This window comes from Amphibalanus amphitrite, unplaced genomic scaffold, assembly GCF_019059575.1.
Source record: "Amphibalanus amphitrite isolate SeventyFive unplaced genomic scaffold, NRLGWU_Aamphi_draft 001148F_arrow, whole genome shotgun sequence".
In the NCBI taxonomy this organism is placed as follows: domain Eukaryota; kingdom Metazoa; phylum Arthropoda; class Thecostraca; order Balanomorpha; family Balanidae; genus Amphibalanus; species Amphibalanus amphitrite.
The window spans coordinates 1,843-22,927 of record NW_024882642.1 but is presented as its reverse complement, the minus strand read 5'-3'; the positions used below and the strand labels follow the sequence as shown (position 1 = coordinate 22,927).

Sequence of the window (21,085 nt, the reverse complement as noted above, 5' to 3'; positions counted from 1 at the left end):
GGTATTCGATTGTCAATTCACCCACCCTGTTTCCCTATAAATAGACGGGTCAGACTCGGCTTGGGTCCTAACGACTAACGAGTCCTAGAATCGCCAGAGACGGGATCGGGTCGCCGTTATTGCACCGGTCTTGGCGTCTTTTGGTACATATAGAGTAGACAGCTTCGACCACCGACGTCGGACCGTTCTACGAATGTGCGCACCATCCAGGCCTAAGATGCGTCGAGCTTTGTAAGAATGCAGTCTAGATCAATCAACATAGCAATGGTGGTATGCAAACGCTTTAAAATCTCTCCCCGGCTCCCGCAACGTCCCAATGCTCCTCCGTTATACGCTCGCTCGATGCGTCCACCGAGCCGGCTTGCCTCCAATGACGTCATCGGCCGGCCGGCGGCGTTCAAGGTCAAACGGCTGGTGTCCTTACCTGGAGTTCTATAGCCTTGGATAAGGTACTGAAAGTTTGACGTCGCTGGCGTAACGCGTTTAGAAGTTATTGGCGAAAAACGGGAGGGGGCAGATTCTGCCCCCCCCCCCCCAGCGGAGCGCGGGTTAACTTGGCGCTGTTCGGTCGCCGTTGGTGTTTTTCATAAGCAGGCTGCCAGCTTGCCGAACGCTTGCGTTTTCAGCTTTTCATTGGTTTTTTACCTTGGGCAATTTGGGGCAAATGTCTCCCTCACAGCGCCCGAAATCGATGAATATTTGTCGTTTTTCAAATTTTCTAGAACTGAGAACAGACAGAAATGACTAAACTCTTATTGGGAAAAGTTCGCCCTATAAGTTAACTGCACCACGTCCAACCGACTCAGTGCGTAAGGAATCGAAATCTGAAGAGTTTTTATCGTTATCTCTCGTTATTGTTAAAATAACTGACACTGAAAAGCGCTCTAGATTCAAATGGTACTTTTTTCGTCCCGATCGGCGTGGTAATTGCTGGGTTAACGGATGGCCGCAAGGTGGCGGTCAAATCGAATAGTGTCGCTCACCTTTTCCGTACTGCCTGTTTGACGAACGTCACTTTGAAAGACAACTATCCCGCAGCTGGTTCATTCATTTCTTGTTCAAAAAAGACGCTAGCAGCTGATGAGGTATCACGAGCAGGATAATGCCCTATTTTGATTGCTTCTTCATGAAACGGTAAAGTACTGGCAGCAGCTGGGCAGCAGGCTATGAACATTGACTTTTACTTTTCACTACCCTCGCACCTCACCACCCCCTGCCCTCACCCTCTTACCAAGCATAACATTTGACACAAGGTATATAGAGAACTATATCGTGTAGTGCTTTTGCAAGGAGCATTGATAATACTATAAATTAACTTTGAAGCGACCTTCTCCTTGATATTATGTCAAAAATGAAAGAATTATTTACATTTGCATTCGGGCACAGCCCATCATCAGATGTATATTTGAAAAGACAGCATATACATCGTCACAAAAACAAGAATCGACATTTCAAATTCAGCTCGTGAAAATGACACATCAGTATCCTTCGCGCCGTATGGTACCTATCTATATAAAATACACCTATAAACACACACACAAGCACAATTTTGGGGCACACACATACGATAAACTTGTTCTCACATGATACGCCACGAGGACAGATTTTCGTTCAGCCTAGGTTTTTTTCCCTTATGTACAGTGATTCAGTAATTTTCCTATCCGGATGGTCCTTAGTTTTCTTCAAAATCCTAACCTCCAGTGGCGGGTCAGCCAGCTTTTCTGCCTTCGACATCCCCGCGTGACACTCTGAAAAATGGTCACCGATCGGGGTAAGCTGTGTCTCGTTGGCAGCACCCCTCAAATGTTCATTGTATCTAAGGCGCAAAGGCCGTTTCGACTCGCCGATATACTTAGCTCCACATAGCGTACAGGAGAGCTCATAAACCACGTTTTTGTCCGTGCACCTACCATTCTGCAACCTCCTGCAAGTGTTGCAGATCCTGTTGCCCGAAGGGCACGGTGGATCGCCAAACGATGAATGCACTAGCTTTTGTTTCAATGTCTCTGGCGTGTATGAGGCCACCGTAACATCCAGCCCAGAAGCACGAGCCGCCTTCTTCACCTTGCATAGCAGTTTCATTGACATAAGGCAAAAGATGTCGAAGGCAGAAAAGCTGGCTGACCCGCCACTGGAGGTTAGGATTTTGAAGAAAACTAAGGACCATCCGGATAGGAAAATTACTGAATCACTGTACATAAGGGAAAAAAAACCTAGGCTGAACGAAAATCTGTCCTCGTGGCGTATCATGTGAGAACAAGTTTATCGTATGTGTGTGCCCCAAAATTGTGCTTGTGTGTGTGTTTATAGGTGTATTTTATATAGATAGGTACCATACGGCGCGAAGGATACTGATGTGTCATTTTCACGAGCTGAATTTGAAATGTCGATTCTTGTTTTTGTGACGATGTATATGCTGTCTTTTCAAATATACATCTGATGATGGGCTGTGCCCGAATGCAAATGTAAATACTTCTTTCATTTTTGACATAATATCAAGGAGAAGGTCGCTTCAAAGTTAATTTATAGTATATAGAGAACTATTTGACAATTGTTAAAACAGTGGTCTGCAGTGGTCTTGATACGACCTGCAACAAGTTTGCCTTTGCTGTAGGCTCACTTTTTTGACTTAACTCCTTTTTCTACTGTGTTTCTATCTACATTTACATAGGCATGGCCGCATGAAATGAATTGAGTCAAGTTTTAGGCATAAATTAGTGGTTCATAGGTGCATGTGATAGCGCTAAATGCTAATAATGCTTGTATGTGTAATTAGCTAAGTATGCACCCACCTATCAAGTAGGTATTGAAGTGAGCATTAATATTGAAATCTAAGAAGTCAGCATTGTCATTGATGGGCCTTTCCTGCAGTGGTGCCCCTTGACACAAATTGAAAAATTAAATTGTTGACCTTTGTGTGGTAGTCTAGTTAATAAGGTCTCTTTCTGTCTTATGCTTAGGTGGGATTGCGCTTGCTATCAGAGGGCTCCATTCTGACCCCTGTCCAGGCCCAGGGGCTCTGCAAGGTTGTTAGGATTGGGGTTTGAGCCATAATATTGATCCCTTAAGTACAGATGTACAAAAGAATCAGCACTGTTGGTGTGCCCAGACCCCTGTAACCCATGGTCACAGCACCTCTGCACCTGCCCCTCCTTAGTTGTAGAGAGCCAGCTAGACACAGGATGTGTTTGTCACCATCTACCTGTAACAGTCGGGGAAACTATGGCAAAATCTGCTTTTTTAGCAGTCTGCTATTTTTAACAGAAATCTGCCAAAAATGGGTACGCATGTGACGTCATCGTACCCAATTATAGCAGATTTGGGTGCAGCCCCATACAAAAGCAGATCTGCACCCTAATTGAAGCAAATGCACATCAAATGCCTGGCAGGTTCATGATGAGAATAGTGCTGAGAATGTCCTCTGATATTTTTGTTCAGATCCGACTATTTTTAAATAATGAATTTGAAAATAGTCGGATCTGAACAAAAAAATCAGAGGACATTCTCAGCACTATTCTCATCATGAACCTGCCAGGCATTTGATGCGCATTTGCTTCAGTTAGGGTGCAGATCTGCTTTTGTATGGGGCTGCACCCAAATCTGCTATAATTGGGTACGATGACGTCACATGCGTACCCATTTTTGGCAGATTTCTGTTAAAAATAGCAGACTGCTAAAAATAGCAGATTTTGCCATAGTTTCCCCGACTGGTAACCTGTGATACATAAAGCTTTCAAATAAAATTATGACCTTTGACCTGGACACCAGTAGTGGCGGAACACCTTCAATGAAGGGGGGCACTGCCGACTTTTGATCCCATTCTTTCCATGCAACACCCATAGGGATAATGTAGGGCTAATGTTTAGATGCCAAAATCAAAGGGGGGCACGGTGCCCCGGTGCCCTCCCCGTTCCGCCGCCTGTGCTGGACACAGGTGAGGCCAGCTGTTGGGCCTGTGGTGTCTTTGCAAGAAGCACCAATTGTTGTGGTCAAAGGGTGGCACCAAGGTCCAAAGGCACCCATACAGACTAAAAGAAAATACTTGTAATTTGTAAATAATTGGTACCTACTTGCCCTTGGTAGTGACGCAAGGCACTAGTCATTGAGAATCCCACAAGTCATTACAAACAACAGCAGCTGTCAATTTCAAATTCTTATTTCAAGGAAATTCTTATGAATTATAAATGCATATGGTAAAAAGATGTATCAAGAGATGTAGGTACATCAAGTGTTATTGTATCATTTTTCAGTCTTATTCTTACCTAATGCCTACCTCACCTCATTTCAGCTAACTCTGCTTCTGTGCTCTCACTTCATCAGGAAGCAATGGAGGGCGAACTGAGGTTCGACGGACAGGTGGCCGTTATAACGGGCGCTGGCGGCGGTAAGTGACCTGAGGGGTGCTGAGGTGTGGTGTTTAGTGACATTAGGGATGGGTAGAGGGAGGGGTTGAGTGATGAGTGGGGGACGGGTACCAAGAGGCAATGGTTGGGTGTGAGAGAGATTGGTGGCTATGAGCGAGGTGATGGAGAGTGAATGTTGATGAAGTGATGAGGGATGAGCGGGGATCGTATCATTCGGCGGTCGTTAATTCCCTCACAGATCTGTGTTTTCTGCTGATGCTTCTGATCCACTGATGTTACCAGCTGATCATCACTGAAACAAACTGTGTACTGAATGAGTCATTGGAGTTGTCTGGTGATAAGTTTCATTCCATGACTCCCAGTGCTGCTGCTGGTGCCGATTGGATTATGTGATGTTACGGCCCGCTGTCGCCGGGTCTGGGCTGCGAGTACGCCCTGTGCTCCCTGTATGACGGTCCGTTGTCTGCAGGTCTGGGCCGCGAGTACGCCCTGCTGCTGGCGGCCCGCGGGGCCGCGGTGGTCGTCAATGACCTCGGCTCTTCGGCGGACGGGCAGGGCCGCAGCAAAACCGCTGACAAGGTCGTGCAGGAGATCAAGGGCAAAGGTGAGGGTCCCCTCTGGGGTCGGAAGCATCGTCGGCACCGACCGATCGCCCTTCTGCATAGGTCGGCTGTGAACTGCTTCCAGAGTCCAGAGTTCGTGCATTTATCAGCGGCTGCAGGCTAGCAGAGATTTGTCAAGATGTTCATTTAGAAGTGTTTTATGCATGTGCTTGAAAACGATTCAACCAGGAAGCAAGGACTGGTAAGGTCCTTATGTCAAAAGTGGGACTTCGACATAAGCTGCCTCTCAGTCTACATCCGTCTAGTGTTTCTCCCTACATCTCGCCCTCTACTTTTTACTCCTTCGATCTCCCTCTCTCTCTCTCCCTCAGTGTCAGAAAAGTGGTTTGGGGATCTAAGTTCACGGAACAAAATTTTTGGCTGCTCACGGAACAAAAATCCTGAAGTAAGGCACTATAGGGCCATGCGTATTGTTATAGGTACGCTTTAAGTATAAAGATATTTGCCAGAGTCTCAGTCAAAAACAGCAGCTTCTACATATAAAATAAGGGTTCAAGGAGCGCAGCAGGTTGTGGTCTTACAGCCCAAGTGTTAGACTTATTTATAACTAGTTAGGAAATCTGGACATGTAGGTAATGGATGACCACTGATGCTAAAAATTATTCATGATGGAAAATATACAAATTATTATTAAAATTGTGAATGAAGTGAGAAATATGAATGGGGTATAAAATATACACAACATCCAGAATCTGCTTTTCATGCCACATTTTAACACCAGTATAACACCTTATGGGGCGACTAACGGAGCGAGCGAGAGGGTGGGCCTTGCACGTGCGAAATTTCGAGGGGGTACCTCCAACTGACTTGTGCACGGCACCCTACTAACCGGTCTCTAGCGATGTGCCAAATTTGAGCACAATCGGCCCAGCCGTTCTCGAGATCTGGAAGCGGCACCCTGTACGTGCGCACGTGCAAAATGGGTCCCAACTGACTTGTGCACGGCACCCTACTAACTGGTCCCTAACCGTGTACCAAATTTGAGCGCAATCGGTCGAGCCGTTCTCGAGATCTGGAAACGACCCCTGCACGTGCGCACGTGCAGCAGCACCCCAACTCTGGCACATGGATATGCAGGGCCTAGTGGGTGCCTACCTACATGCCAACTTTCAGCGCAATCGGCCAAGCAGTTACCGAGATATTGCAACAATTACAAAACTGACACCTCTTTGTTTTGCACGTGGCACGTGCATAAGGGGTCACCCACATGCATCGGGAATAGTCCAATACTTGGTAGAAGGAATGAAGCTACCCTACAAAATTTACCGAATGTAAATCGGTCAAGTGGTTGCTGAGATATAAGCCTCGCAAAAGCGTCCGCACGGCCGGCCGGCCGGCCCATAGGCGCGGGAGCCGGGGGGGCAGTGGGGGCAGCTTGCCCCCCCCAACTCTAGGGCCGTGGGGGCGGTGCCCCCACAACTTTGAGACGAAATACCGCACTTTTTTGCAAATGTTTTTTTTTTTGTTGAAAAAGCCAAGGGATGAAAAATAAGTGGCCTAAAACCGGTGAGAAAACTAGATTTGGGGGTACCCTAGGTTGATCTCCATTATGGTGTGCCCCCCCAGTCTGAAAGTAGTTCCCGCGCCTATGGGCCGGCCGGCCGCTCATACTCAGAAATTTCCGTTAATCTAAGGAAAGACTACGCTCGCTTCGCTCGCTCCGTAATGAAACAAAAACTGCTGAGTATATTGAAATACTATTTGAAATACATTAAAGCAACATCAAAACATAACCAAGTGGACTGGTACCTACCTACCTATATGGTATCAGTATAAATGGCCTTGTACCTACCTATCCTATCTAATACAAGTTTGACAAATTTGACGCAATCCAGCTTGAAACAAATAACGAACCACAAAGACACAAAAACATGCCAGCACTTTAAGTAAAAGGTCTTGTGCAAGACAACCCCCCCAAAAAACATGCCACATATGATTATTGATTATATAATCAATAATAGATAATTGTCCACGCGCTTGCCCAAACGGAGACCTCGCACCTCGAGCCTTGAGAAATGGCGCGGAGGCCCGCTGGCGAGGGAAATTAGAGGAAAGGGATTTCCTCTTTACTGGTTTTCAATTTGATAAAATTGATTCAAATTAATGAATACTTCAAAATAGCATATAAAATGCAAAAATAATATAAAATAAATGTATATTTGACCTCAAGCTGGCTGCTTCATTCCAAATAATATGTTAAAAAGCAAAGGGATTTTATGCCCTACATTACTTCATGTAAAAGTGATATCAGCATATGTCGGTATTATACCTGTAATCGGCATCAACTGGGCAAGAATTTTATGCTATGAAAAGCGCCGTCTCTCAACGATTCTAACGGTATCCAATTTTTTATAAAATATAGTCGGAAATGCTTAAACGTTCCAAATTCAGTGAGTTGTTCCGTGACGAAACATGGTCACGGCGTTTCGATAAAACTATATGAAAACGTCTATAAAAATATAAAAAATTGGCATAGAAACAATCAGAATTGAACAATCTACGATGCCATACCAAATTTGAACCGATTGCAAGCCTATTTCAACCTTTATTCTACCCTTACTTTTGTTCCGTGTCGCGGAACAAGAATATCATAAATTGAGAAATGCACTGCCATTGAAATGCCGTTATGAGGATATGGCAGCCTCACTGAAAGGTCAAAAGAGACGTCTATCAATTCAGCAGCAACGAATATCAGCCTCACAGCAGCATATTTCGGGGTCTTTCTATTTGGCTGAAAAGCGGTATACAGGGCCTCCTCGATGCACTGATTCCGAAAATGTAACTCTTTGGGGTGGTATTTTGCACCGTTAACGAGTTAACGGCCAGTTAACATTTTAACGGGAAACAGCGGGGTCTTTCGATTTGGCTGAAAATCAGTATACAGGGCCTCCTCGATGCGCTGATTCCGAAAATGTACCTCTTTGGGGTGGTATTTTGCACCGTTAACGAGTTAACGGCCATTTAACATTTTAACGGGAAACAGCAAGGTCTTTCGATTTGACTGAAAATCGGTGTCCAGGGCCTTCTCGATGCGCTGATTCCGAAAATGTACCTCTTTGAGGTGGTATTTTGCATCGTTAACGAGTTAACGATCCGCTAACATTTCAGCAGCATATATCGATTTCAGCAGCAAATTTTCGGGGTCTTTCGATTTTGCTTAAAATCGGTGTACAGGGTCTCCTCGATGCGCTGATTCCGAAAATGTACCTCTTTGGGGTGGTATTTTGCACCGTTAACGACTTAACGACCAATTAACATTTTAACGGGAAACGGCGGGGTCTTTTGATTTGGCTGAAAATCGGTATACAGGGCCTCCTCGATGCGCTGATTCCGAAAATGTACCTCTTTGGGGTGGTATTTTGCACCGTTAACGAGTTAACGACCAATTAACCCTCGCCCCGTTGGGGGGGGGGCCATTTTGGCCCCCCCCTGTGGTTTTTCCTGAATAGTAAGAAAACGGCGGCGCGCAGCGCCGCCAAATTTTCAGTACCTTCCTGGGCATCAATTTGACACCTTCACACAAAATTTCAAGTCTTAGGTCACCTTAGGTCAGGAGTTATTGAGGTCAAACTGAGGTCATGTTCGAGCAAAAATGAGCAAAAAACATGCAATCTTGAAACGCTCACCAAATCTACAGTTATCAAGCAATTTTAAAGTTCTTTATATGGTCTAGTAGACAAAAAGCGGCGCTACAAAACTGCTATCTCGGATTTTCAAAATTTTTTGTTTTTGACCCCCAAAAATTCAAAAAATTGATTTTTTTAGAAAAACTAAAAAAAAATCCAAAATTTTTCCGAATTTCGAAAAAACCGGAATATATGTGATAGTCCCTGCGCTCTTCTATATACATACCAAATTTCAGATCGATATCTCGTTTTTTGGCCAAGTTATAGCAAAAAAACTGTTCAAAAATGATGACGTCAAACTTTTGAACTCAATTTTTAGCGATTCTAGACCACGTACGGCAAAACAAAGACCACCATTGAACTCCCCGTGACGAGCTGCATCGATTCGATACCCATTTTATGCAAAAATATCAACTTTGAAATTTGACCTAATTTGACCTGACCTTGACCTGACCTTGACCTGACCTTGACCAAAACGTGACCTAGGCTGGCCCCAAAGGCTGCCTGACCCACATAATCGCATTTGTCATGTGAAATGGACCATAAAACATGTATCACACGACACTTTCATATTGTGACCCCCCAGTGACCTGACCTCTGTGACCTGACCTGGTATCAGTGACCTCAAATAGCAAAATATGTGTTTGAAGAACATTTCCCCATCGATGATTTTCAATGAAATGCATTTTACTCGATTTTACAACGCATTTCTTGAAATGCCTATAAACGGTGAAAATTGGACCTTTGACCTGACCTGTGACGTCATCGGTTTGACCTAGGTCAATAAAATTGGGTCACAAGGTAGTTCCCTGATAGGGCTATCCAACACCGTTTGCCGCTTGTCGCTAGGTTGCGTGGTTCTCGAGATCTTAGGGGGGGGGCCAAAATGCCCCCCCCCCCAACGGGGCGCGTTGCTCGGCAGAGCCCAACGGGGCGCGGGTTAACATTTTAACGGGAAACGGCGGGGTCTTTCGATTTGGCTAAAAATCGGTATACAGGGCCTCATTGATTCGCTGGTTCCGAAAATGTACCTCTTTGGGGTGGTATTTTGCACCGTTAACGAGTTAACGACCAATTAACATTTTAACGGGAAACAGCGGGGTCTTTCGATTTGGCTGAAAATCGGTATACAGGGCCTCCTCGATGCTTTGATTCCGAAAATGTACCTCTTTGGGGTGGTATTTTGCACCGTTAACGAGTTAACGGCCAGTTAACATTTAAACAAGAAACAGCGGGGTCTTTCGATTTGGCTGAAAATCGGTGTCCAGGGCCTTCTCGATGCGCTGATTCCGAAAATGTAGCCCTTTGGGGTGGTATTTTGCACCGTTAACGAGTTAACGACCAATTAACATTTTAACGGGAAACGGCGGGGTCTTTCGATTTGGCTGAAAGTCAGTATACAGGGCCTTCTCGATGCGCTGATTTCGAAAATGTGCCTCTTTGAGGTGGTATTTTGCATCGTTAACGAGTTAATGATCCGTTAACATTTCAGCAGCATATATCGATTTCAGCAGCAAATTTTCGGGGTCTTTCGATTTGGCTTAAAATCGGTGTACAGGGTCTCTTCGATGCGCTGATTCCGAAAAGGTAACTTTTTGGGGTGGTATTTTGCACCGTTAATGAGTTAACGACCAATTAACATTTTAACGGGAGACGGCGGGGTCTTTCGATTTGGCTAAAAATCGGTATACAGGGCCTCCTCGATGCGCTGATTCCGAAAATGTGCCTCTTTGGGGTGGTATTTTGCACCGTTAACGAGTTAACGACCAATTAACATTTTAACGGGAAACGGCAGGGTCTTTCGATTTGGCTGAAAATCAGTATACAGGGCTTCCTTGATGCGCTGATTCCGAACATGTACCTCTTTGGGGTGGTATTTTGCACCGTTAACGAGTTAACGACCAATTAACATTTTAACGGGAAATGGCGGGGTCTTTCGATTTGGCTAAAAATCGGTATACAGGGCCTCATCGATGCGCTGATTCCGAAAATGTACCTCTTTGGGGTGGTATTTTGCACCGTTAACGAGTTAACGGCCATTTAATATTTTAACGGGAAACAGCAAGGTGTTTCGATTTGACTGAAAATCGGTGTCCAGGGCCTTCTCGATGCGCTGATTCCGAAAATGTACCTCTTTGGGGTGGTATTTTGCACCGTTAACGAGTTAACGACCAATTAACATTTTAACGGAAAATGGCGGGGTCTTTCGATTTGGCTAAAAATCGGTATACAGGGCCTCATCGATGCGCTGATTCCGAAAATGTACCTCTTTGGGGTGGTATTTTGCACCGTTAACGAGTTAACGGCCATTTAATATTTTAACGGGAAACAGCAAGGTGTTTCGATTTGACTGAAAATCGGTGTCCAGGGCCTTCTCGATGCGCTGATTCCGAAAATGTACCTCTTTGTGGTGGTATTTTGCACCGTTAACGAGTTAACGACCAATTAACATTTTAACGGGAAACGGCGGGGTCTTTCGATTTGGCTGAAAGTCAGTATACAGGGCCTTCTCGATGCGCTGATTTCGAAAATGTGCCTCTTTGAGGTGGTATTTTGCATCGTTAACGAGTTAATGATCCGTTAACATTTCAGCAGCATATATCGATTTCAGCAGCAAATTTTCGGGGTCTTTCGATTTGGCTTAAAATCGGTGTACAGGGTCTCTTCGATGCGCTGATTCCGAAAAGGTACCTTTTTGGGGTGGTATTTTGCACCGTTAATGAGTTAACGACCAATTAACATTTTAACGGGAGACGGCAGGGTCTTTCGATTTGGCTAAAAATCGGTATACAGGGCCTCCTCGATGCGCTGATTCCGAAAATGTGCCTCTTTGGGATGGTATTTTGCACCGTTAACGAGTTAACGACCAATTAACATTTTAACGGGAAACGGCAGGGTCTTTCGATTTGGCTGAAAATCAGTATACAGGGCCTCCTTGATGCGCTGATTCCGAAAATGTACCTCTTTGGGGTGGTATTTTGCACCGTTAACGAGTTAACGACCAATTAACATTTTAACGGGAAATGGCGGGGTCTTTCGATTTGGCTAAAAATCGGTATACAGGGCCTCATCGATGCGCTGATTCCGAAAATGTACCTCTTTGGGGTGGTATTTTGCACCGTTAACGAGTTAAGGGCCATTTAACATTTTAACGGGAAACAGCAAGGTGTTTCGATTTGACTGAAAATCGGTGTCCAGGGCCTTCTCGATGCGCTGATTCCGAAAATGTACCTCTTTGAGGTGGTATTTTTCATCGTTAACGAGTTAACGATCCGTTAACATTTCAGCAGCATATATCGATTTCAGCAGCAAATTTTCGGGGTCTTTCGATTTTGCTTAAAATCGGTGTACAGGGTCTCCTCGATGCGCTGATTCCGAAAATGTACCTCTTTGGGGTGGTATTTTGCACCGTTAACGACTTAACGACCAATTAACATTTTAACGGGAAACGGCGGGGTCTTTTGATTTGGCTGAAAATCGGTATACAGGGCCTCCTCGATGCGCTGATTCCGAAAATGTACCTCTTTGGGGTGGTATTTTGCACCGTTAACGAGTTAACGGCCAGTTAACATTTTAACGGGAAACAGCGGGGTCTTTTGATTTGGCTGAAAATCGGTGTCCAGGGCCTTCTCGATGCGCTGATTCCGAAAATGTGCCTCTTTGGGGTGGTATTTTGCACCGTTAATGAGTTAACGACCAATTAACATTTTAACGGGAAACGGCGGGGTCTTTCGATTTGGCTGAAAGTCAGTATACAGGGCCTTCTCGATGCGCTGATTTCGAAAATGTGCCTCTTTGAGGTGGTATTTTGCATCGTTAACGAGTTAATGATCCGTTAACATTTCAGCAGCATTATCGATTTCAGCAGCAAATTTTCGGGGTCTTTCGATTTGGCTTAAAATCGGTGTACAGGGTCTCTTCGATGCGCTGATTCCGAAAAGGTACCTTTTTGGGGTGGTATTTTGCACCGTTAATGAGTTAACGACCAATTAACATTTTAACGGGAAACGGCGGGGTCTTTCGATTTGGCTAAAAATCGGTATACAGGGCCTCCTCGATGCGCTGATTCCGAAAATGTGCCTCTTTGGTATGGCATTTTGCACCGTTAACGAGTTAACGACCAATTAACATTTTAACGGGAAACGGCAGGGTCTTTCGATTTAGCTGAAAATCGGTATACTGGGCCTCCTTGATGCGCTGATTCCGAAAATGTACCTCTTTGGGGTGGTATTTTGCACCGTTAACGAGTTAACGACCAATTAACATTTTAACGGGAAATGGCGGGGTCTTTCGATTTCTCTAAAAATCGGTATACAGGGCCCCATCGATGCGCTGATTCCGAAAATGTACCTCTTTGGGATGGTATTTTGCACCGTTAACGAGTTAACGACCAATTAGCATTTTAACGGGAAACGGCGGGGTCTTTCGATTTGGCTGAAAATCGGTATACAGGGCCTCCTCGATGCGCTGATTCCGAAAATGTAGCCCTTTGGGGTGGTATTTTGCACCGTTAACGAGTTAACGACCAATTAACATTTAAACGGGAAACGGCGGGGTCTTTCGATTTGGCTGAAAATCAGTATACAGGGCCTTCTCGATGCGCTGATTTCGACAATGTGCCTCTTTGGGGTGGTATTTTGCATCGTTAACGAGTTAACGATCCGTTAACATTTCAGCAGCATATATCGATTTCAGCAGCAAATTTTCGGAGTCTTTCGATTTGGCTTAAAATCGGTGTACAGGATCTCCTCGATGCGCTGATTCCGAAAAGGTACCTCTTTGGGGTGGTATTTTGCACCGTTAATGAGTTAACGACCAATTAACATTTTAACGGGAAACGGCGGGGTCTTTCGATTTGGCTACAAATCGGTATACAGGGCCTCCTTGATTCGCTGATTCCGAAAATGTACCTCTTTGGGGTGGTATTTTGCACCGTTAACGAGTTAACGACCAATTAACATTTTAACGGGAAACGGCGGGATGTTTCGATTTTTTTTTTTGGATTTTTTTGGTTGGACATTTTCGGAATCAGCGCATCGAGGAGGCCTTGTATACCGATTTTCAGCCAAATCGATAAACCCCGCCGTTTCCCGTTAAAATGTTAAATGGCCGTTAACTCGTTAACGGTGCAAAATACCACCCCAAAGAGGTGCATTTTCGGAATCAGCGCATCGAGGAGGCACTGTATACCGATTTTCAGCCAAATCGAAAGACCCCGCCGTTTCCCGTTAAAATGTTAAATGGCCGTTAACTCGTTAACGGTGCAAAATACCACCCCAAAGAGGTACATTTTCGGAATCAGCGCATCGAGGAGGCCCTGTATACCGATTTTCAGCCAAATCGAAAGACCCCAAAAATTTGCTGCTGAAATCGATATATGCTGCTGAAATGTTAACGGTTCGTTAACTCGTTAACGGTGCAAAATACCACCCCAAAGAGGCACATTTTCGAAATCAGCGCATCGAGGAGGCCCTGTATACCGATTTTCAGCGAAATCGAAAGACCCCGCCGTTTCCCGTTAAAATGTTATTTGGTCGTTAACTCGTTAACGGTGCAAAATACCACCCTAAAGAGGTACATTTTTGGAATGAACGCATCGAGGAGGCCCTGTATACCGATTTTCAGCCAAATCGAAAGACCCCGCCGTTTCCCGTTAAAATGTTAAATGGCCGTTTACTCGTTAACGGTGCAAAATACCACCCCAAAGAGGTACATTTTCGGAATCAGCGCATCGAGGAGGCCCTGTATACCGATTTTCAGCCAAATCGATAGACCCCGCCGTTTCCCGTTAAAATGTTAAATGGCCGTTAACTCGTTAACGGTGCAAAATACCACCCCAAAGAGGTGCATTTTCGGAATCAGCGCATCGAGGAGGCACTGTATACCGATTTTCAGCCAAATCGAAAGACCCCGCCGTTTCCCGTTAAAATGTTAAATGGCCGTTAACTCGTTAACGGTGCAAAATACCACCCCAAAAAAGATACATTTTCGGAATCAGCGCATCGAGGAGGCCCTGTATACTGATTTTCAGCCAAATCGAAAGACCCCGCCGTTTCCCGTTAAAATGTTAAATGGCCGTTAACTCGTTAACGGTGCAAAATACCACCCCAAAGAGGTACATTTTCGGAATCAGCGCATCGAGGAGGCCCTGTGTACCGATTTTCAGCCAAATCGAAAGACCCCGAAATATGCTGCTGTGAGGCTGATATTCGTTGCTGCTGAATTGATAGACGTTCGAAAGAGCGTCTTTTGGGAAATTCGACAAATAATGCGCATCACGGTCAAAAGCAGTGTTTAATTGTTCTTGATATCAGCTTTTCCTGCATATAAAGATCATTTTCTGCCCAATAGTGGACGAGAAAGCAGGAAATCGATGGTTACTGATTTGATGAAAGAATACGCAAAAGAAATGGCAGTGTCTACCCCGGGCAGTGTACCCATAAACGTGGTGTAGATTGTGCATGGTGCAAAGACATTGTGGTGAGGACTTTCCATTCAAGTCGCAGGTATGGGTGGTTGTTCGTGATAATATTGATTTGTCGTAAGAAGCATCTAATCTCATTCCGTGCACGTGACATGCAGGTGATCATGGTTGAATTGGATGGTAGGTAGGCATCATTCTGTCACGGGCTGATTCTCTTTCGTAAACTGATTCTCATTCGTAGACAAACGGGTCAGAAATGTGATGGAAACATTTATTTATTTCACAAACACACTCAATAGCATACATTTAAGGCACGTATACTGGATTCATTCCTTCATGCTTGTTTTAAAACGTGCTGGATAGTTTGACATGGTAATTGTCAATAGTTCTACCTTGTAAGCACTTCAACTTTGGAATGTAATCATGACTGGCATTTTGACTGATCCAATTATGATGATTGCATGGTGAAATTGTGGAGCAACTGCTTCTTGTCTGCTTCAATAGTATTTGCAGGATGCTTGCTTGCTGCTTTGGAGATCTGAAAACAGAACAAAGCACAGGTGTCAAATTTTCAATTAACATGTTTCTTTAGTAAGTTTCCCTTTCAGTCCTGTGATGCCCAGTTGCAGTTGATATTTAGTCAGTGACGGAATAAAAAAAGTGATTATTAGCAGTGAAAAATCTCACGGAACAAATCTTCCAAGTTCAAAAAAATTGAGAAAACGGCCACTTTTCTGACACTGGCCTCTCCCTTCTTCTCCTTGCCTCCCCTCACCTTCCCCTACCCTCCCATAGTGCCCACTGGCTGTCTGGCTGCGAACATGTGGTTAAGGATGATACTTGCTCCTCGACGGCAGGCGGACGGGCCGTGGCCAACTATGACTCCGTGGAGGAGGGACACAAGATCGTACAGACGGCCATCGACGAGTTCGGGCGCATCGACATCCTGATCAACAACGCCGGGTTCCTGCGCGATCGCAGCTTCGCCAAAATGGAGGAGAACGACTGGGGTAAGCGCCGGTCGGCGTTCGTTAAAAGAACTGGGGGGTTTGTTGCTCAACGTTCGATAAAGCTTATAACACCAATATTGGGGCGTTGACAACACATCAATGCAATTTAAAATGAATATTTAACGACGTAAATTAAACTTAAATGTTTTAAATATGATTCCCCATGAGCACTAAAACTTGAGAAATGAAGAGTTTTCAACGACTGAGGGGCTTGCACGTTACCATTACCACCGCGCTTTTTGATAAGGACTCTGCTGCCATCCTTCTGCTCTAGACTGGCCAGCATTTGGTTGTATTAAAGTACATTTTCACACGTGCTTCTGTCATGACCACGTAGTCGACACCTGCTTATCCCTAATTCATATACACTTTTTCAGACATGATTCACTGCGTGCACCTGCGGGGCGCGTTCGTCACCACACGTGCCGCCTGGCCCCACTTCCGGCGCCAGGAGTACGGCCGGATCGTACTGACATCCTCGGCGGCGGGACTGTTTGGCAACTTTGGACAGACCAACTACAGGTCAGTGGCAGACCAACTGCAGACTAACGAAATATGACAGAGCAACTACAGGTCATTGGCAAACAGACTACAGACCAGTTACAGACCAACTACTAACAGGCCAGTGGCAGACAACCGATAGAACAAGTACAGGTGAACGGCAGACCAACGAGAACGACAGATCAGGAACAGACCAACCACAGACCAACTATAGGTCAGTGACTGACGAACGACCGGCCAGTGGCAAGACCAGTCTCAGGTCAGTGACAGATCAGCTATAATAGTTCAGTGCTAGCCGCTCGGATTATCTCAATCGACAGGCTGGTGTGGGCTATTGACTCTTAACGTGACTCGAGGCTTTTAACTGATCGACCATGACCTTCTATTGTTCGACATTAATTACGTGAGTAGGATTGCACATTAGCAAATAATAACAGCTCCTTTCCTCCCCCTGTGCTCCTTACAGCGCCGCCAAGATGGGTTTGGTCGGCCTGGGCAAGACGCTGGCGCTGGAGGGCGAGCGGCACAACATCATCACCAACGTACTGGTCCCGGCGGCGCTGTCCCGGCTGACCGAGTCGCTGCTGCCGCCCGAGATGCAGCGCCAGATGGCGCCCGTACACGTGGCGCCGGTGGTGGCCGTGCTGTGCCACCGACGCTGCCCGGCCGCCGGCGCCGTGGTCGAGGCAGCCGGCGGAGCGGCGGCCACCTACCGCTGGCAGCGCAGCGCAGGCATCGCCGACCTGGAGCTCACCCCGGAGAAGGTGCTCGATCAGTGGGAGGCGCTCGACGCCGCCGACCCGGCCGCAGAGAGCCCAGACACGCCGGCCGCCCAGATGGCGCTGCTGTCGCGTCAGCTGACGGACGCCGCTGAGCGCGAGGCAGAGCGCCGGGAGGAGGAGGCGGCGCCGGCCGGGACCGTGGACGTGTCTCGCGCGCTGCGGACCCGTCTGCCGCCGGCGCGCTTCACGTACGGGCCGCGCGACGCGGCGCTGTACGCGCTCAGCATTGGTGTGTCGCTGGAGCAGCGGCACGGCCTGCGCTACCTGTACGAGGCGGCCGACGGGTTCGCGCCGCACCCCATGTTCGCGGCCGTGGTATTCAGCGCTCTGGATATGACGCGAATGGCCAGCCTGCCGGGATTCCCCATCGACCTGACTCAGGTGAGTGAAATGGGGAACGTTAGTCCACTGCCTCCCGGCATTCGAAATGGCTTCTTTCATAGCTGGGTTTTGAGGTAGTATGTGAATTAATGTTATGAAGGATATTGTCTGCACTCTTTCACACAGAATTTGAATACCTGCTGCTGAGTGCAGATGCCAACCGAAGATCTTGATGTGATAGCCACTGTATGAAATATATTTCATAGTGTAATAGTGATGCTCTCATATGGTGATAGCGGGTCGTGTATGTAACGTAGAACCAGGCGTGTGTCGCATTGAGGCCCTTATTGCGTCCCGATTACCCAGTGACCGTGTTCGTCCCCCGCCCTCCAGCTGCTGCATGGTGAGCAGTACATGGAGCTGAAGAAGCAGCTGCCGCCGGCCGCCGTATTGGAGATCACGGCTAACCTCGCTGACATCATCGACAAGGGCGACAAGGGAGCCATCGTCCTGCTGGACGGTCAGTGAGAGCGGCATGGGCCTCCGTCCGTCCCCGCCTGACGGGGGCGGGACGGGGGAAGGGGTCGACTCCAACCTCCATCCCCACCTGTCGAGGGGAGGGCGGGAGGGGACGTGATCGGCTGTACGGGCCGCCCACCTAAAGTTGGATGTGTTTGTTTTTGCTGTTTTATTTGTGTCATTATCTGATGCAAGAGACAAGCTGGTTAACCGCTGAAGAGCGTTCATTGTGATAGGCATGCTTTGTGTGATTATTTGATGCATCGAACAAGCTAGTAGATTGAAGAGCGTTCCATGTCATTATTTTCGATTCTCTAGCCACATGTCCAGTGTCCACTGTCCAGCCATCAACTCTTGGCCCACTTTCTGACTCCGACTTGCCACCTGACTGACTCTCTGCCTCTCTGACGTACTCTCTGACTCGTCCACAGTGCACGCGGCGGACAGCTCTGGCGACGAGGTGGCCTTCATCCAGCAGAGTCTGTTTGTGCGCGGCGCCGGCGGGTTCGGCGGCCACGCCCGCTCGCAGGTGGCCCGGCCGTGCGCCGTGGTGCCGCTCCGCGCGCCAGACGCTACGCTCTCCGTGAGCACGAACCGCGACCAGGCAGCGCTTTACCGTCTGAACGGCGACCTGAACCCGCTGCACATCGACCCCGAGTTCGCGGCGCTGGGCGGCCAGAGCCGGCCCATCCTGCACGGTCTGTGCGGCCTGGGCGCCTCCGTGCACGCCGTGCTCGAGCACTACTCGACCGACCGCGAGGAGCCGGCCCAGCTCAACAAAGTCAAGGTCAGTGCCACACACGAGGTCAAGGTCATTAAATCTGAAGTGTCAGTTCGAAAAAAAATGGGAGAAAATACGCAGGGGATACCGCTGCGATGGACTGGACAGTGGACAAATATAAACTGCATCCGTTGCAGATTGCTGTAAGCCATGGACCATGCAGTGAGTCACGTCCCTCACTCACGTCACAAGTGAGTGAGTGAGGGACGTTGGTGTGATAGTGACCCGTCCCGGCCCGTGGTTTCTTTTGTCATGATACAGTGCCCTGTCGTGTAACGGTGACCCGTTCCTGCCCGCAGGTGCGGTTCTCGCGGCCCGTGCTGTGCTGTACTGTGATTCAGTGACCGCCTCGGTCCGTCCTGTAATACAGTGCCTTTCCCTTGTCTGCAGGTGCGATTCTCGCGGCCCGTGCTGTGCTGTACTGTGATTCAGTGACCGCCCCGGTCCGTCCTGTAATACAGTGCCTTTCCGTTGTCTGCAGGTGCGATTCTCGCGGCCCGTGCTGCCCGGTCAGACGCTCCTGGTCGATACCTGGCGGGAGCCCGGCTCGGCGCGGGTCGTGTTCCAGAGTCGGGTCAAGGAGACGGGGCAACTGGCGCTCGCAGGTAACTATCCGCCGTACAACACGACACACCCTAAAATATTCCTCGGTAGAAATGCCTGATTGTGAATTTAATTATTAGGTTTCTTATGACACTATGACAGTCCATTCATAATTTCTGCTACTTTCCATGTACAAGCGTGTTTTCTCTGTCCAGCTTTGGCATTCTGCAGGTGAAGCCTGTTGTTTGTTTTTGGCCCGTCACTTGCCTGTTCTCTGTAGGATTTCGGCAATCTGTGCGGTCTTTCTGACTCATGATGGCTGTGTTTGTCAGGAGGATACCTGGAGCTGCGGGATCTGGATGCCGGGGTGCGTGCAAAGCTGTAGCTGCGTCAGCCGATCGGCCCGGGACGGATTCAGGTCCAGTAGGGGGGTGACAGTCGCTCTGGTCAAACCAGCCGCTCCCCGCAGATTCTCCCGGCCTGCTGGGGGAGGGGTGGCACCCAAAGTCCACAGAATTTTAGCTTGGAAGCTCAACTCTGTCGTGAATCAGGGGACACGGCTAGGGGATGGAAGACCCAAATGGTAGCGTCGCAGTCACTGAAGATGGTAGACTTTGGTCGGTGTAGATTACTGTGACACCGACAATAATGTCACGTTAATGACAGCGGGAGGATACGTACAACAGCTTAAGATAGACATCTGAGATTTGCATCCCCCGTAAGGTAGAAATATGGCGGTCCAATAGATCCACAGGGGCTTACAATGCTTATGTGGGTAATGTTTATAATTGATGGTGTTGATGGTGATGATATAAGGCCTTGGGGCTGGTTTCGTGATAATTAGCCAATCTGTCGACTACGGAATGGCGCCTGACAAAGGAGCTTTGGCGATAGGGGCAATATGTACCTTTTTATCAACACAGTTGAATTCAACACAGCGCGTTGAATCGAATATATATCGGCAAACACGGATGTTTGATGTGTATTTGTTACCACTCGGGCGCTTCCCGAACAAGCTTACCTACTTGTCTTCCATCGGGTAAGACGGCACTCGTCTCTCGCGATCTAAGTTTGGTGTGGAATTAAAACCAAAATGCGATTGATTTTAGGCTTTTTAGTCCTCTTCGGCCGAGGGAAATGGCGTTAACGCATCCCCCGACAGTTTTTGTTGTGATTTCTTGGAACGCACTGGCCATAGAGAGCTGAAAGTTGGCACACATGACCATTGCTTCCAGCCGGATTTTTAACAGAAACTGCATTTTCAGGTCAGGTCAAGTCCCTGACCTAAGGCATCATAAGTGAACGGCTGCACGGCCTGAAAATGTCGAAACTTCTTAACGACTTCAGTACTTCAGTGCTATGTGATTCGGGGAGGGAGGGAGATGAAGCTTACAGGATTTAATAATCTCCCAAATCCTCACAACTCTTATACCGCCCTTTCAAGTTCAGCGAAGGCCAACCCGGCAATACTCAATACAGATGGTGTATGGCTGTATGCGCGCTCTTTAAATTATATGTGTAATTAAAGTGTGAGCTTAATTTGTGCGTGAGGGAGTCGGTATGTGCTGTAAATTGTACATCTGCATGTATG

The 21,085-nt window shown here is 47.3% G+C and overlaps 1 protein-coding gene across 4 annotated transcripts; it reads left to right on the top strand.

Moving 5' to 3' along the window:
• Nucleotides 1-433: 433 nt before the first annotated feature.
• Nucleotides 434-20,464, top strand: LOC122370599 (peroxisomal multifunctional enzyme type 2-like). Of its 4 annotated transcripts, none has more exons than XM_043346319.1 (10): nucleotides 434-449; nucleotides 4,289-4,384; nucleotides 4,834-4,968; nucleotides 15,895-16,047; nucleotides 16,425-16,569; nucleotides 17,015-17,711; nucleotides 18,045-18,171; nucleotides 18,602-18,957; nucleotides 19,433-19,556; nucleotides 19,827-20,464. In XM_043346319.1, the coding sequence occupies exons 2-10, from the start codon at nucleotides 4,327-4,329 to the stop codon at nucleotides 19,877-19,879; spliced, it is 1,848 nt and encodes a 615-aa protein (XP_043202254.1). In that variant the 5' UTR covers nucleotides 434-449; nucleotides 4,289-4,326; the 3' UTR covers nucleotides 19,880-20,464. The 4 variants fall into 4 exon arrangements, with proteins under 4 accessions (XP_043202254.1, XP_043202252.1, XP_043202255.1 ...); XM_043346317.1 differs by lacking the exon at nucleotides 434-449 and adding an exon at nucleotides 1,185-1,253; XM_043346320.1 differs by lacking the exon at nucleotides 434-449 and adding an exon at nucleotides 1,216-1,253 and having other exon boundaries at nucleotides 4,321-4,384.
• Nucleotides 20,465-21,085: the final 621 nt, after the last annotated feature.

Coding starts and splice junctions, on each gene's coding strand:
- LOC122370599 (XM_043346319.1), top strand. CDS start 4,327: ATGGAGGGCGAACTGAGGTTCGACGGACAGGTGGCCGTTATAACGGGC. Junction 17,712..18,044: donor TCCCCATCGACCTGACTCAG/GTGAGTGAAATG, acceptor CCCGCCCTCCAG/CTGCTGCATGGTGAGCAGTA. Junction 18,172..18,601: donor AGCCATCGTCCTGCTGGACG/GTCAGTGAGAGC, acceptor ACTCGTCCACAG/TGCACGCGGCGGACAGCTCT.